The sequence below is a fragment of the Nestor notabilis genome, unplaced genomic scaffold (assembly GCF_000696875.1).
Source record: "Nestor notabilis isolate BGI_N333 unplaced genomic scaffold, ASM69687v1 scaffold22586, whole genome shotgun sequence".
Classification (NCBI taxonomy): Eukaryota; Metazoa; Chordata; class Aves; order Psittaciformes; family Psittacidae; genus Nestor; species Nestor notabilis.
The window spans coordinates 981-17,639 of NW_009932698.1; the positions used below are offsets into that span (position 1 = coordinate 981).

The 16,659-nt window shown below is 39.4% G+C and overlaps 1 protein-coding gene across 1 annotated transcript; it reads right to left on the reverse strand.

Moving 5' to 3' along the window:
• Nucleotides 1-3,338: 3,338 nt before the first annotated feature.
• MCOLN3 (mucolipin 3) lies at nucleotides 3,339-15,175 on the reverse strand. Its single transcript, XM_010016537.1, has 13 exons — nucleotides 14,948-15,175; nucleotides 13,073-13,240; nucleotides 12,375-12,528; nucleotides 11,799-11,883; nucleotides 11,620-11,716; nucleotides 10,924-11,023; nucleotides 8,824-8,936; nucleotides 8,594-8,743; nucleotides 6,517-6,618; nucleotides 6,287-6,409; nucleotides 5,533-5,739; nucleotides 5,051-5,180; nucleotides 3,339-3,370 (listed from the first exon to the last, which is right to left on the reverse strand). Exons 1-13 carry the CDS (start codon nucleotides 15,173-15,175, stop codon nucleotides 3,351-3,353), a joined length of 1,677 nt encoding a protein of 558 aa, XP_010014839.1. The 3' UTR covers nucleotides 3,339-3,350.
• Between the last annotated feature and the right edge of the window lie 1,484 nt (nucleotides 15,176-16,659).

Below are 16,659 nucleotides of genomic sequence, written 5' to 3' on the forward strand. Positions count from 1 at the left end.
CTGCCTGAGCATGAAATGGCATTGAAATGAGCTCTGGTGGGAAGCAGCTTTTACCCAAGTTTAGCACCCTTATTTTCATGAGGAAATACTATCAGTATTGTTTGGGCAACTCTTTCCACAGTGCAGTGAGAGCAAGAACAAAGGAACTCTCTTACCCCTCCACACCTTCTTGGACAGCACCATGAGCCCTGTTTTCCTTAGGATGGTATTTTTAAGCGTAATTAATTTTATCTGAAGCTTTATCTGCTTCTTTGCTCTCCCCATCTGCATTTTACAGTTCTATCTATGCCTGTTTGATTGTATCAGCATAAAGATACCGATGTCTCCAGGATGCAGTTTTATGTGCATTACCAGTTTGCTAATATTGAGATTACTGATACTGTTGAAGGCACAAGGGGTTGTGTTTTTCTCGAGTAAGATCATTGTTTCACTTCTTGTCTCTGCAAGGCCACAACAAGCACATCATATATTGACACAGAATGAGATTTAAAATCCCCGCCAGCCACAGAACAGCAGCAGCCACAGATCTCCTGGCACACCTGCACCTCATCTCAAATGCAGCCAGTAAGCTAGAAAACACAGCATTGACTGGCTTCTTCTCAGATGGATGGAATACTCGGGCAGATGAAGATCCTGAACACCAAGGATCAAGGCCAGAAACCTGGACAGCAAGCACTTAAATTGCCAGCAGCACTACTCAGGTGAACAATACATGCTTGAGTGTCTGGTTTTCTTAAACAAAATACGGATAGATACCAGATATATAAGACGAGCAGTATTTATTTTTCCAGTCACAACTGGACATTTTGAGGTGGTGTAAGCCAGTAACCTTTCAGGGTACTGTTCTTTCTTTCATGTAACAGCCTGCAATTGTTGCAGTGCTATCTTCATAAGCAGTTGTCCCTTCTTTTCCTCCCACTCCATGCGATCCTTTGCTCTACACATCCATCTACTCCTTTTAGTTAGCCCTCCCCTCTGGCTTCACACTGTGACCCTGCCCATTACTGTTTGAAGGCAAGTCACCATTCATCAACTCTTTCCTCCCAAACCCACACAGCTGCCAGCAATGCTAAATTAAAAGCTGGGTGCTCCAGCAGAAGTAACAGAGTGTAGTTTTCCATTGAATTTCTGCATCTCAGTTGATTGACTTTTGAGCTGTAGCACAAGCACAGGTCATTACTTAAAAGACTCTAACAGGGATTTAACTGCAAAACAAGCTTCACAATGAGGTTTGTCCTTCAGGCAACAGAAACCAGTCTTCAGTGGAAGATTCCTCCTATTAGGAATTGAACGAATCTCTATACAATATCTTATCCTGCTTTGAGAAACATGATTTCTCTCTGCTTCTATAAAACTTCATAGGAATTTGATATTTTACAGCTCTGTCAAATGTTGAAATTTGTTGCCAGTTTTGTAAGTTAACAGTGACAAAGCGTATGATCTGCCCCATTTCTAAATGAAATCAGACTACTACTTGCCTTATAACTGTATTGACAAATAAGTCCATAGCTGTTTACAAAATGCACTTGTATTTTCAGCAAATTATTAATCTTGGCTTTCTCTTAATTCTGTATGAAAAAGCCTTGTAAATAAGTCAGCTGCTTGCATTTGAATGATCTTAAAGTGCTTGCCATCCCTGTCAGCATTCCTTGCACAACTATTTTATACAATAGTGATGTTCACATTATATATATTGTGTGGTGTCAAAGATCCATAAGGAGTTTAATGTGTCACCAGAAAACACAGTCACTTAATATTTGCTTTTTGAATCTTCCCGAAAAGCTTCAAAACTCTCCAATCTTAGGGGACTGTTGGAAGACAAGGACCTCAATACATGTTGCATTTGTTTTGCTTTTGCTGAACTGCACATCATGTACAAGAGCATAAGGTTTAATACCTGCTTACTTGTTTCTACGGCAAACTCTGAAATGCTCTTGAACATGATCACATGGGAACAGGTCCTCACCAGGGTACACAGGAACTATCTTGACTACAGGAAATGCAAGTTCACGCACTCCACACACTGTTTCATGCCAATTATTGCATATTACTATTATAAAAAAAAAAAGCTCCCATATTAACCTCACGACATATTTACTCTTAAAATGAATACTGGCACACCCAGTTCTTACTGCAGCTGGAACTGTTTATTGTAGCACATTTATTATGTTTAAACATTCAGAGGGAACATGTTTAGTGTCCTCCACTTTTGTGCACAGCATTATACATTATCACACACAGCTACAGGAATGTTGCTCACAAATGTAAGTTATCTAAAATATGCTTCCGTTTGGTTTTCTGTTCTGTTCCCAGAGTGAACAGACTACAGAAAATAAGGCATCCATTAAATGGTATCACAATCAGCAATGTCTATAAACTAAGTTGTGAAAACTGAACTTTTATAAGATCTAACGTTTAAGACAGCAACCAACAGTACCAGGTTATTAGGTTGGTAGGAAACATCCAGTTTCTTACACATGGATATGACTCTGAGAGACATATCTTCCGTGTATTTAAATTAGTTTAGACTTCAGGTTTACAGACTTGTGTACCAGAGGATGATTTCAAATAAAAAAATAGGTATTTTAAAAGTGCTTTTGTCTGACTTTTCCTTTAAAAACATAAGGTCAGCACACCGTGAAGCCGAAGACTGTAACTGATCCTACCCAGCACTGGATATAGGAGAACATCTACATTTCTCCCCACAACAAACCCCTCAAGCTTCAGTTCTGGCCTGGCATATCCCTGGCCTCTCTGAGAAGGGACTGCTACTTGTATCAAGTGGTACTTATGCTTATAGAAATACCTGTTTATGCTCTCAGCTGTATTTTAATGTCTCCAGAAACAAATTACACCAAAATGTATAGCTTTAGTTTATTTGTACTGAGTGCAAATAAACAACAGATGCCGAGAGCTCTAGAGTGAGCTTCCATTCATATAGTGATGGGTCAGCCATAGCCTGCAGTACTGAGGGCTAGGCTGGGGTTAAAGCTGCAGTTGTCTAGCACTATTTTTACTTATTGTTGAAAGTTACTGCATTTCTATTCTATTCACATCATCTAGCAAAGTGTCTGAACACAAGACAGCTTTTTAATGCCCTCTGCACAATTTAACTGAGGAAACAAATAAACAAAGCTAATAAAAAAACAACGCCCTAAACCCCTGAACTAGTAATGAGAGTGCCTAATCAGAAAGACTGTAAGTTTACCATAAGCTTCTGCCACAGGCTTACACTGTTTTTTGACAAAAGCAAATTCAGGCTTTAGGTATAAGGTTTTCCACAAGCTCCACTGTCCAGTTCTTGTGGTATGTGCTCCTTTAAAGCTTCCATGATACATTCCCACAATCCATTACGTATGTTCACTACAACCTGTATAGGAGAGGGTGAAAAATTTGTCAGGTACATGCATCGAAATAGTAGTCTCATTGTACAAAGAACCTTAAAAATACCTCTGAACTATTTACTTACTTATTTGACATACCCTCATAAGAAACTGCTGTGAATCACCAGAAAACATTTTGAACATGTGAAAGAATTGAGCCTTCTATGTCCTGTGGGGCTGCATGACTAATTAAGGAGCAGAAGCCATAATGCAACATCCCACTCAAGATAGATACTTACTTCTCCTACAGATCATTTGTTTTAAAGTCAAACCAGAAGGCCACAATAATAGAGCTAATGGAGCAATGTCCAGTATTCACAGGCAACTGCAAAGTCAGCCCCTGATCTAGCTTCTAGAGAAAGAAACACACTATTTCCAGACAAAAACCAGTTTGTAACATTAGCATGCATGATACGTATGAGGCATGCAAGTGGACCAAGACATTTGGCACCAGGATAAAACAACTTAAGAGCAGGTAACCCATTTAGGAAACAATGCTCTGAAATGAGGCACTTAAATGCCTACAGCTCAATTTGAGTCCAGAGCCAGCAGCTGATGGCTGCCCAGTATTTCTGAAGAACAAGTTGCTTGAGAGTACCCAAGTTTTCCTTTTTGAATGTTCTTCTAGAGGTCCTTTCTCTGCCTTACAGTCAGTGGGGAAAGTACATCCCCACCCTGTCCCACCTCATGTTGGGTTTCTTGCCTGGTTAAGTTGAGGTGTGTACAGAAAAGGAAATATTAACATGTCTGTGCCCTTTACCCAGGAGCAAGATGCCCTGCTCTGCTTCATCCCACACTTTCATCTCCAGTAAGGCTCTGTTTTCTCCCTGTTCTGAAATACATCCCCATCTCCTCCCCTTCATAAATATATTCTATCTATCTGGCATATAACAACAGAGCACACCAGAAAAGCCCAATACCAAGGATCTGCAAATGTCTTTGATCTTTTCAACCAAGCTGCAAATATTTTAAGGCTCCCCCACCAAGGGGCCATTCAGCAAGCAAAACTCAGAGTTGCTGCCAGCCAGGTTAAACATAAACCACATATCCTGCAATCAGTATTCCTAAAGAAACAAAGCTTCAAATAACTGAAGCATTAAGCTCTCCGTAGTGGAAGTTAGGCAATGCTTTTCCAGGTGCTGTGATAGTACCTTGACTGCATGCTGTCCTAAAACCTTGGCAAGCTTTTCTCCCTAAGTTTCAGGCCCACTACCATTTAAGTTAGGATACCTTACTGCACAAGGCATCATTAAAAAATGGGTAAGATGACATTGAATGAGCCCTGTCTATTGCATTGGGTGCAGGCAATGTTAATGCTTGCACATCGCACATACGGGGTTCCCAAGTTACTATATATATTGTCTAACTTTCTGTACTATTTTTCATGTTAAGTAATTCTTAATTAAGTTCTTAAAAAAGTTAAAAAAACTTAAAAAAGTTCTCTCGCCTCTCCTAAGGAGTTTTTTGGCTGCAGACATTTTGCTAAAGTACTCCATTCTAAAGTTCTAGAAACAGCTTGGGATTTTTATGTTGGTGGGGTTTTTTTTTCCCTCCATCCCTCTCCCCCCAAAAAATTAAGTGCTCTTCATAAACACTGTAACAGGGACATGTTGTGGTGTCCTGCTTTTGCATATACCTTAATGTGTAATTTTAATACAGGTACCTACCATTACAACAACAGAAGAGAGATGCAGAGCTCTCCTCCTCTAACCTGTACCTGCCAGAGTTTGGTAAGTCTTCGCACTGTGATATAAATCTCTGAAGTTCTGTCTCCGGAAACCCATCTTGCTGGTAGTGCTGGAAATTGATATTTAGTTAAACCTTTGACAAGGCTAAAACATAAAATAACCCAAATCGTCCCCAGACTGCTTTTCAAACATTGCTCAAGTCTGAAGTTCTAAGATTCTCAGAACTGAATATGCTTTTTAGTAGGTATTTAGCTTCCACTGGAGCTGGAAATCAGATAGGCTTGTAAGAAAACTGAAGTAGGCAAGGATTTAAAGCCTCTCATCACTTTACACCCTCAAAAGTAGCCTTTATGTTTATCCTTTATATTGGCATGCACTGCAAGTCACAATATTGAGGGGGGATGAGAGTCTTGACAGCACCAATTTTGCCTTTTTATTCCAAACAAAGAGTCCATGCTTACCTTGACAGTTTCATACGTATCTGTAATGAGTGCAATGAAGAGACTCAGCACCATATAGATGAACAGACTGATGAAGGAGTAGAGGTAGATCCTACTGAATAACCAAACCAAGTAACTTTTCTGCTGCATTTTTGCAAAGGTAGCGAACATGTCATCTCCATTGATCAGTGAAAAAAGGCATTCAGAAACCATGTTCAGGGAGCGAAACTAGAGAGGAGGGAAGAAGACAAGGACATCCATCGCTGCTTTATTTGGATCCAAAGGCTGTACATAACATGAAGAAGATGCACAGCTGATGACTTGCTGCCTTGGATCTCTTTGTACAGTCAGGGTACGGCAAGTGCAAACAGTAAAACATTTGAGGAATGAGCAGTGTTTGGCACCTCCTGTATATGTACACATTTAATTCAGATAAGCCATTTTCACTTTTAAAAGGGATAAGCATAAAGTCTCCAAAGCTTAAGTCTGACACTAGAGTTCCACAAGATGAAAATTATTTCTCAAAATACCAGCATGTGATTGGGAGTCACAGCAGCTTCCACTTCTGACTCAGAGCTTTCATAACTCCAGGAAAGTCTGATTGAGTCATGGAAGCCAGACTCCTCAAACAGAGCAGCATCATGCTGAGGATGCACTATTTGTATATTAAGGGAAGCCTTGACATGGAAACTTAGAAGACAACAGTAGTAATCTCTCATTTGTTTGGAATCCATTCTCTTACTCAAGTTGCCTTTTTTCATGGTAAGTCTATTACCTTCACATGGTATGGTCCCAGCACAATCCATCCACAGAAACAGTAGCCCAGGTAGATCATAGCAGCACAACAGCAGAACCTCATAACACTGGGTAATGCTGCTCGCAGTGTTAGGATGAGAAGCTGCACAAAGCAATGCAGTTAGAATTCAACCAGGCATTTCTTCCAGCCCTCTTATAGCAACAAACAGAATAAATACCAACAGCACGAAGATCCCAGAAGATCCTTACATTATACTTCTGAAAGAAACCTAGGTAGCGAATGACTCCAAGCCACACAAGCATAGTGGATGTTCCGAGGAGTATGCTACACACATCGTAACTTGTCAGACTCTAAAACAAAAAAAAAGGAAAAATAAATAAAAAATATATATCAAGTATTATAACAAATAACAACCATCAGGTTCTAAATTGCAACTCATTACTACAAAGATCTGTTAAGAAAGATAATTTTTCTTAGCAATCTCCCTCATTAAAATTTAGTTTGGGGCAATATGCATTAGAGTGCGGAAGTCCCACCAGAGAGGAAGCGCACTTTGAAGTATAACTTATTTCACAAGCCTTTACATCTGGCTGTTTGTAAAACAGATCCTGACAAGACAAGCTTCATTTGCAAGGCCAAGAGTGCAGCAGCATGGTGGATGCAGAGTCACCCCCTCTGTACATGGCTCACTAAAACCTGCAGAGTGGCACTGCAAATGTTGTCATGCATCTTCCAGACCTGCAGCAACTGCTTCTGGAATCTGCACTGGCAGGTTCCCCAGAGCAACTTGGGAATCCCTCCGCTGTATCCCCATGGACAGTGTCAATGTGACTTTAGAACAGCAGAGCATAGAAGGTTCTTCCAGTATGTAAGCAAAGCAGTTTTTAAAAAACAGCGTGACTTGTCAGCAGAGCTCAGATGAGTACTAAGGAGGATCTTGTTAGCTGGCCAGGAACTGTGAGGTATAGAAAGTTACCAAGGAGAAGACTAATCAGCTTCTAATTAATTCTAACCAGTACTTCATTTATATTTTATTGGCACTTCATTACTTTTTTCCACCTATACATACTGGCCTGTTTTCATCCAAGTTAGCATGTACCCTGTTCCCTGAATTTGTTGCTGTACTCTGAAATGGATCATGACAACTTACTGAGTAAGAATTTTTCACTATTATCTGGTTTTATTCCTCTAATGGGTTTCTAATTTTTTATATTAGCATAAGTCATTTACAGCTTGACAAAACACAAATTTAGGTTACTTTAATGTGAACTTGTTATTCAGCCACTGACTTTCACACAAGAACATGGAACAAAATCTTGTTTTTATGGCCTGCAAGGCTTGCAAAATGAAGTAAAATGTTCGAGTAGAGAAGAGTTTTAGTAAAATACTCTCTTAGAATGGAAACATATATAAATAGATGTATTTATAAGATACTGGAATCCCAAATATAAGATCTTACTCTAATCTTGTTCTTGTCTTTGCTTCTCCTGAAGCAGGCTGAAGCTATCAGCCAACTTCCTTACAGCTTCTTCCTACTCCTGAGTTTATAGTTCCTAAGGTAAGATAGGGCAGTTTGTATGGGGTGTTTAGGATTGTCAAGCTGTCACCAGATGGATTTCTGACCCATCCTTTCATCACTACTGTCCAAAGTCTGCTGTGTTGCAATGTCACACTTCAAAGTTTGCTACAGATTTGGTGAACAACAACATTATCTGAATATTAGAGTGCTTCAGGATTGCATATTATAATAATTTTTCTTCCCTAATTCTGGTTGCAAATAATATGCTTTTTAAAGTTGGCCTTTTTTTTCATTATTAAGTTTATTTTGGAAATTGAAGGCCTAGAATCTGGCTGTGGCTGACTGTTAATGTACATGCTAGAAACCAGAAGCTGGGAAAGCAGCAAGGTGATGTTTAAGGAGAGAGCCTCTGTGCTGGTTAAACACTTGTTAAATAGGAACCAGAAAGTTAAATTCTAAATCTAAAAAAAAAAAAAAATCATCAAATAAGCAAATATAAGTGGTCCTAACTGGGGAAGAGAGAAAGTCAACAGTCTCAGACTTCCAGAGATTGAATTAATTTTATTCCTTGGTGTCACAAAGAAGCAAAGATAATTAGAACTAAAATATCTAGACATAATTGGAGGTTTTTTATGTCTCAACTGGAAACAACACATCTCAGTTACAATTCCAGAGAAGACTGAATTTTAAAACTTCATGCCGCTAGAGAATGAAGTATAGCCACCCTAAAGTCTTCCAACAGATTTAAACCTAGCTGGGACAGAAACAATCGGTTTTGCTTCCACCTGACAGTTTAAAAAGCTCACCTTAGCTTGTATCTCCATCTTCAGAGTTGATCCAACAATAGTTAAGACATCACTGACCATAATCAGGATGTACCACCCATTGACAAATTCCATTTGATCACTGAAAGATACTTCTTTCTTATAATAATACAGGAAAAAGCTTACAAATTCCTGCGGGAAAGTAGGAAAGAAAAAAGTTAATCAGACTTACACAAGACATGAAGACTTTCCAAGGAAAGAGTTATACCCACCCTTTGGAGCTGAATTCCTTTAACCACTGATCGTGTACAAAGGATCAATGAAGCCAGACAAGTCAATATAACAAAAGCATCAAAGATCATCATGTAATGAGTGTTCTTCTGTACTGCAAGAACAAAAATGTACATATTTATAGTCAGATGCATTTCCTCCTTTTGACCATCTTGAATATTGAAGTAAGAATCAAGTTTTGATGTTAACTTTATTTATACAACTGAATTAAGAAAAATATTAGCATTTTTCCTACAAAAGTTTATCTGACATATTTTCATGAGACACAAGTGCATCTGCACTGTGGATACCACCACTTCAGTTAATTTAGGAAGGTTGATACCACATCAAAAGTATACCAGAGTGCAAGTGCTTCTTACAGCCCTGCAGAATTAGAACTGTCCATTTTACAAGCACTGGAATGGCCTTTGGAGTGACAGAACTTGTAAAAAAAAAAAATCCCAGGAATGTAGCATCTTCTCTTCCAGACCAGTACTTGACTATCAGATGGGTTTTCTGTCCTAGACTAGCACAGATAATATGCACTGCTGCTCAGCTAGCCAACCAACACTGAGCTAGCCTTCAGTTCTCCATCTCTTATGTTACTAAAATTCACAGTCTTGATCAACTAAGGTCAAATTTTGTACCAAATCTACCACTAGACCCCTTTTTTCATACCTATTATATAGCCAAAGCTCAATGAGACAGTGTAAGGATTAGATTTTTAATGCTAAAAAAGTGATTGAGAAGAACAATTGAAATAAATTAATGCTAAATTTTCAAGAAGATGTAGCAATTCTCCAAAATGCTATACTGAAGTTCTAGTTGACTTCACAAACTGCAGTACTCAGAAAAAGCCCACCTACTTCTTGCTTATACCAAAGTCACTAACACATGTACTGTTGCCATTTAAACGGGGTTTGCAGTGTAGTCCAGAACAGCAACAACTTGTTATTGTTCAATTGTAATCCTTACCTTTGTATTCTTTCTTGACTTTCAGAAAATAATACAGTGACTCCAGCAGATGATTTTGAAAACTGTTACAGAGGCAATCTACACAGGTATCAGATGTGGATTATTACAGAAGCCTGATAGCAAAACCTTGTACTGTTGCACTAGCAATCTGTTAGAGGTAGCATGCCATCTGGTGTGCGTTTGTACCATGGCAGCTAGCAAAGCTAGTTCTTAAACTGTGTGTAGCGAATACGCATTTGCTTAAGTGGTGTGTTTTGTACTCTGTAATACATTTCATTAAATTCCTCCAAATTTATTCCAATCTGGATCTTTAAAAAAAACCCAAAACTTCTCTTTTTTCACTACCAGCTCTTAATTTACTGATGTAGGCACAGCAAAAGGGAAAGTGGCAAAGCAGAAAAATCAACCTGGTTCATCCTATTGCTTCCTTTAGCAAAAAATAAAAAATAAGTGGAATGTGAAGTCTTGGAAAGCTTCTGACTTTCAAAGATATTGTTTTCTCTAATCAAAAAAGATCTCAGGCAATGTTTTGACCAGACCCAATAGCTGCCAACAAGGGGTGCTCTTGTGAGTAACTATTTAATATAATTTAGCCATACTGTGCATTTCCGATACACCAAAATACATGCCAAACAACATTTAAGCACCAGTAGAAGTATTTCTAGCAATTCCACTCTAGCAAGCCTTATCAACAGCGCTTCCTTATCTTTCCTGGTGCTACGTCCTGAAATAAGAGTGAATCGGTTTCTACTTTCCAACACTATCATGTGTCCTTCTGTTGCCTAGTGCTGGAAGAATGGTTCACAGCCTACCTTAAGCAACAAGGAGCATAAATTCAATAGCCAAAGCTAGAAGGATGCACAGTGAGATGTGAAAAATTTTGGTTTGACATTATCAATGGTGCAAGGTTTGAGAACTGCTAAGGAAAATAATGGTGTGGCTGGATTCCCAGGGTTTCAGATCAGAGGTTGAAGAACAATTCCTTAGAAAATCAGGATTTAGAGCCAAGCCACTAGAGAATGTTTGTCAATAGTGCCTCATCTTGTAATAAAGAAAGAGTTTAACAAACATTGTGCTAGTGTGGCAAAAATTTAACGTGAAAATTTGAATGTATTTATGTCACTTACTTGATCCAGAAACGTGCCAGTCTTTACATTCCCTGATCTCTATGTCATTGTCTAGACTTATTTTAATTCTTCCACTGTGTGCTTTGTTATCAAACACTATCTGTATTAACAAAACAAACAAACAAACAAAATGTGCATATCTTTTTAAACATTACATATGTAGCACACTGTAAGCTAAGCCTGCATAATGATTCAGAATAATTCTCCCAGGAGAGAAGTTACAAAATATGTTTAAGCCTAAGGCAATTCCAGTTTATTCAAATAAATGCTGTCAAAGTGAGAGACAAATCTGGTGAACCCTGTATTTGCCATAAATTGATCAATCAACTAGATGCTCCATGAAATTCTTTTAAACTACAGCCTCATTCCTCTGTAATCTGAAAACAACCCTTCCTAGAAGTGTCTCTCTGAAGAGAAGAGGTTTATGCTTTCATTATACTTCGGATGGATTATACCACAAAAGTCAAACAAGTGCTTCAGGACCATGTCATGAGCACTCGTATCTTAACCTCCCACAGTGACAACCGGCGGTATTTACAGGGTACACTAGGCCACAACAGAGTAAGCCAGCCACCAGTGGGGACCAGTCCGTGGTGCCCAACACTTTAGAAAGCACCTGCACTGACTCTGTATGGTAAATCATCAGGAACTATCTCTCGTTTTGAACAGAAAGGCACATGGCAGGCTTCTACATACCCTCAGAGTGAAATCATAACAGTCAGGGAGCTCGTGGTGACGAACAGTCTGGAGGTTAATTGCCTTCAGATTGAACTTGAGCTGCACCATCACCAGTCTGCAAAGAGAACTTCGTATTAGCTTTTACATTAGAGAAATGCACGAATACCCCAATACAGGAGGTACTGATTCCCCCTCACCTGTGGAAATCCAGAGTGAAATTCAAATTGTGCTTTCCCACTGTTGTGTTGCCTAACGGCATCATTGGTTCAACGTACAAACAGTCTGCAATGGATAAGGACTCACAACAACATCTCATGGGTTATCATGCTCTTTAACTTTAATCTGCCATTCCCACTGCCAAGGCTGTAAAGAGCTGTTGACTATACCAGACAAGATAGCACACTTAAGTGAGGGGTCATCTGTGAAGCCAGTTGACAAATACGTTGGCTTCCCTGAACCAAGCCTGAGCCAAGTTATTAATCATGAATCCACAGGGAGGGCTCCTGAAATTAGCCCAAAATACTTGTATTAGATGTCCATCAGTGCCAACAGCTCATCACTTGTTCTGTGGCAGTAGACATAAAAGACAGCTAACCATGGAGGTGAGGGCTAGAGGTTAGTTACATGGTTGTTTTCTTACCAGTTTTGGCTGGTAATAAGTTCAGTACAGATCATGTGATAGGACTATACAGTACAGTGAGGGGGTTTTAAGAATTATCATAAATGTAGGGTCCCCTTCCCAAAGAACTGATAAAATAGATTAGGTTCATCACCAGTCACAATCTCTGGGTCTATATCAAAGGTGTCATTTCCAGGACAGATGATTCCTCGTTTGTAGAACTGCTGACAGAGGGCCAGAGCTGTCTCTTCTGCTCCCTTCTTCTCATAAGCATGGTTTCCAACAGAGATGTTGGGCAGCTGTAAGTACTGAAGTTCAGAACAAACAGACAAACCAACTTAGATCTGACACCAAAGCTGCTAGTCTCTGAAAAAATACCCAACCAACCAGAAAACAATCCAGAAGTGTCTGGATCTGTGCCACAACCCATCTTTTTCATTTAAAAGTTCATCTAAAGAGCTCGGAAACCTACACTACACTACAGCTGACTTCTCAAATACTTTAAGGTATTTGACAAGCACAGTAAGTGCAGGATTTGGATCTAGTTACCTTTTTGCTTATTATTTTTTTCTCTTTACAATCCTTACAGGAAAGTCTAATTTGTTACTTGCAAAGAACTCTGGCTCAACTCCAAGGACTGCACATTTAGTGCAGAAGTAGTATGCTGATTAGCTTTAAGAATGTTGCCACAGTACAATGCTCTGGCAATGATAGAAAACCTGAATGAGTCAATACTCCAGTCTTAAGCAACAGGCTTAGAAGTTCAGTTTCAGGCACCATTACAGAAGATGGAAGAATAGGCACCCAGGTAAAGAGCATATATATGGTATATATTGCAGCGACAATCCTTACCTGATTTATTGCAAAGAATATCTGGTCATAGACATCTGTTTGTGTGTATACAGCATAGGTATCATCCATTCTGTCCATGTATCCTTTCAAGAAGAGATGTTTGAATGCAACAGTGTTCTCTTCTTTGAAGGCAACCACCATTTGATTGCTCAGTCCAAAAACCACCAGCTGAAAAAGACATTTATATTTCCTGCTCAAAGACAAAGTTGGCTTCTCTATTAGCATATGAATCCTGTCCTACAAACAGCCACTCTTTTGTCACACTGGTAGTCACAGCAGTTACATGCAAGCTACTCCATTTCACAGCTGCTGAAAAGAAGTTTGACTTTAAGGAAATAATGGGTTTCAAGAATGTTCCTTTAACGCGTTTACCAGCATCTTGGCCAAGGACTTGCATTTTACAAAGAAAAGGATACCATCTCAAATTCAAGCTACCTATATACTGTTACACATGCTTTGTTAGTTCAGCCTGACATTAATATGACTTGCCTTGGGGAATATCAGTGTTGCTCAGCAAAAAAGGCAGGACAGGACTTAGCCAGACCCTGCTTTGAAGTCCTTAACTCCAGCACACAAAAGGCAAATTGAGGACAGAAAAACAAGCATCTCTCTCACAGGTTTCAGTGCTTCGAGAATAACTGATCAAAACTGTGCTTGTAACAGCATAACCTCTGACAAACAAATATAACAAATACAACAAATACATTGCAACAAAAAATAGCATAAACCCCTGCTTGCTACTATCCAGGCTGGAAAAGTTTTTTAGAAGAATGTGCTATATTGTTTGTGGGAGCTCACAGTTCTCTTCAGTGACTATTGTTTCAAACCTAGTGCCAAGAGCACTGTGAAGAAACTCATCAGAGATAAGTCCAAATCAGCACTCTACAGATTAGTTTTATGGCCACGATGCAAAATGGGTATGTATGTTTCGATAAGGATAATTCAGTTACAGAGATACCAAAATGCTCTGTGGCCAAGCTCAGCGTGCTAGGCACAAGGAATACACCAGGAAATAAACAGTGCTAAGACTGAATTACCTACAGGCAGTTTTTTCTCTGAAAAGGCTAAATCAGCATTATCTTCTTTCTTATTTAGGTTCTTCCACCATCAAATTTTATTCTAGTTGCAAAACGGGACAGATGATGATACATTTAAAAACGAAGCAGAAATGAAGGGATACAAACATGATGCCAGATGCATAGCAGAACTAATATTTCTGCAGTTTGTCCCATCAGTCATACAACCATGGAAAACATTCTCTATACTTGTATTGTCATGGCACTGACAGCACCGTAAGGGTAAATCACATGTGGGAAACTGAAGGATCATCATCTGAGGCACTAGAAAGGTTTTGTGAAAGACCTTCTTCCTCCTTAACCACAAAACTTTGAGACCATCAATTGCCTTTCATGCAGCAGATAAATGTGTTATTTTAAATCTATGGTGCAAGGCTGGGTGACAGGAAAAAAATTTTTTTCACTACAAGAGTTTATATACCACCAGTTTCAGGTTTTATCACTGTGACACTGAAACATGAACAGTTCCCTCCATCAGACACTCACAGGGAAGAAGATATTGGGGAAATAGACTGGCATCGAAAAAAAGGGGGGTGCGAAAAGAAAGTAAAGTAAGAAGTCAAGCTGAGCCCTTGAACATGGTTCCTTTCATCTCTACTCTTAGGAAAGCTATTTTTTCAGTCAGTAATTTTATGATAAAACTATGACATCTGAGATCTAAGCTACATATATGCAACTAAGACAGTTTTGCAGTCTGTCCTCTGCCTTTCTCTGCACCGTGCCGTGAGTAGCATTTGTCACCTGCACTCATTTGACTTCCCATGGGCTAAGAAGAATCCCTGCTTCTACAGCTACTCACCTGAACAGTAACCATTGCTATTTTGAGTAGCTGAATCCCAAGTTTCCAAGGTTTCCTGCCCCGGGCCCAGAATTTCTCACATGGGTTCATGAAGAAGAATTTTAACTTCCTTCTAAGATGGTCTTCCAAAAGCCCCTCCTGTGATATTGACGGATGTCGTTTGTAACTGCAAAGATTTTCATCATCGTGAGCACTGCAGCTGCTCACAGCCACTTCAGGATTTTCCATTTCTGAAATGAAGAGAAGCGTACGTCAAGTCAGAAAACAGGCAAGCATGAATATAGTAGCATCCTATCAGTCTGCACTGACAATTGGGCTCCAAAGTTGTGTATCTTCCGTGAAAGGCATTTGCACATTACACTGAACTTCCTCGTAATACTGCACATGTTCTGCAGAACCCAAAGTAAAGTTGGGCAAGCTTTTAAATTTGCAGATAAGCTGTCAGGACATTTATTTAACAGAGGAATTTCTGTCCCTTTGGAATTATAGAGTCACTTGCTAAAAACTTCCTCTCTCACTTGTCAACATCATCATATATGCAAGACATCCTGACTCATTTCCTTCTGTTTCCAGAAGAGTACCAGAAGCCTCTCATGAGCGTTCACTCTTCTGGAAAACTTACCTACTTCTGTAGCTAACATTTCCCCCCACATCTTCAATGCTGTCCAGTCCTTGAAAGAAATGGAATTTCCAAGACGGGCAGCATTTTTCTTAGACATTAGTATTAGCACTCTTGGAAATGGAGACCCAGAATGCCAAATTGCAATTCAGATAAATTATCTGAGTGCATTAACTTGTCATTTAGCAAGATTATATGTATTTCTTCAGCCATAAAAGACTGAGTACAAACCAGTGGTGATCCTGAACCAGATAAAAATATCAAAAGGTGATTGTATCCAAGCATCATGACTAGCTGAAGAAGCTTACAGTTTAGATGAGTTTGAGGGAAAAGATTGGAAGAGAACCTTATAAGCAGTTTGAGATGTTACTTTCCATAGTATTCAACATGTTTAGATGTTAGTCTGTTATTAACTTCACTGACTCCCAAACATTTTATAAATGCTTTGTAAAGTACTTACGAGGTAGCCAGGAACTTTATTTCAGATAAAAGATTCTTGACATTAAGAACAGAGGAGACAGCCTAGGTTGTGAATAAATTCAAAGATGCGCCATATTGGACAAATCATTTTCAATTTGCATAAGGAAAGTTTCTGACAGATCTTAAACAACAAACCCCCAACAAGATGAATATTTAAAACCGCACAGATCACATCCCCTCCCCTCCAGCAGCCATTGCACACACCTGAACACGAGGCTGTTTTCAGATACGATTCAAGACCTTGAACTTCCCCAGCTGTCAGAGAGGGCAAGAAAGTTTTGAATCAGCAGTTTAACACTAAGAACAGGCCCAGAAAAACAGGCTTAAGAAAAAAGTATCAGCTCCTGTTTTGCCAGGTCGCCATTGTTTGCAGGATACAGCATGCCACCGTTCCCACCCGTCTTTCTTACCGCTGATCAATCACTTCTAAGTGAAGCCCTACTCTGATAATGCAATATTCCTGGCAATGTGCGTGCTTGACTTATAAATAAATACATAAATAATACTTCTTGACCTCACGGTACCAGCTTCAGTTGATGTTCCAAACATAACGCACAGTGTTACGCGGAGGCAGCCCGGGCCCCGCGGCGGAGGTGCAGCAGCGGCAGCGCCC

Bases quoted from the DNA above. Each gene is read 5' to 3' on its own strand.
- MCOLN3 (XM_010016537.1), bottom strand. From the start codon at position 15,175: ATGGAAAATCCTGAAGTGGCTGTGAGCAGCTGCAGTGCTCACGATGAT. The intron at 8,937-10,923 runs GTAAGTGACATA...TTGTTCTTGCAG, and splicing joins CTGGCACGTTTCTGGATCAA to TACAGAAGAACACTCATTAC. The intron at 5,181-5,532 runs GTAAGCATGGAC...ATCAATTTCCAG, and splicing joins ATACGTATGAAACTGTCAAG to CACTACCAGCAAGATGGGTT.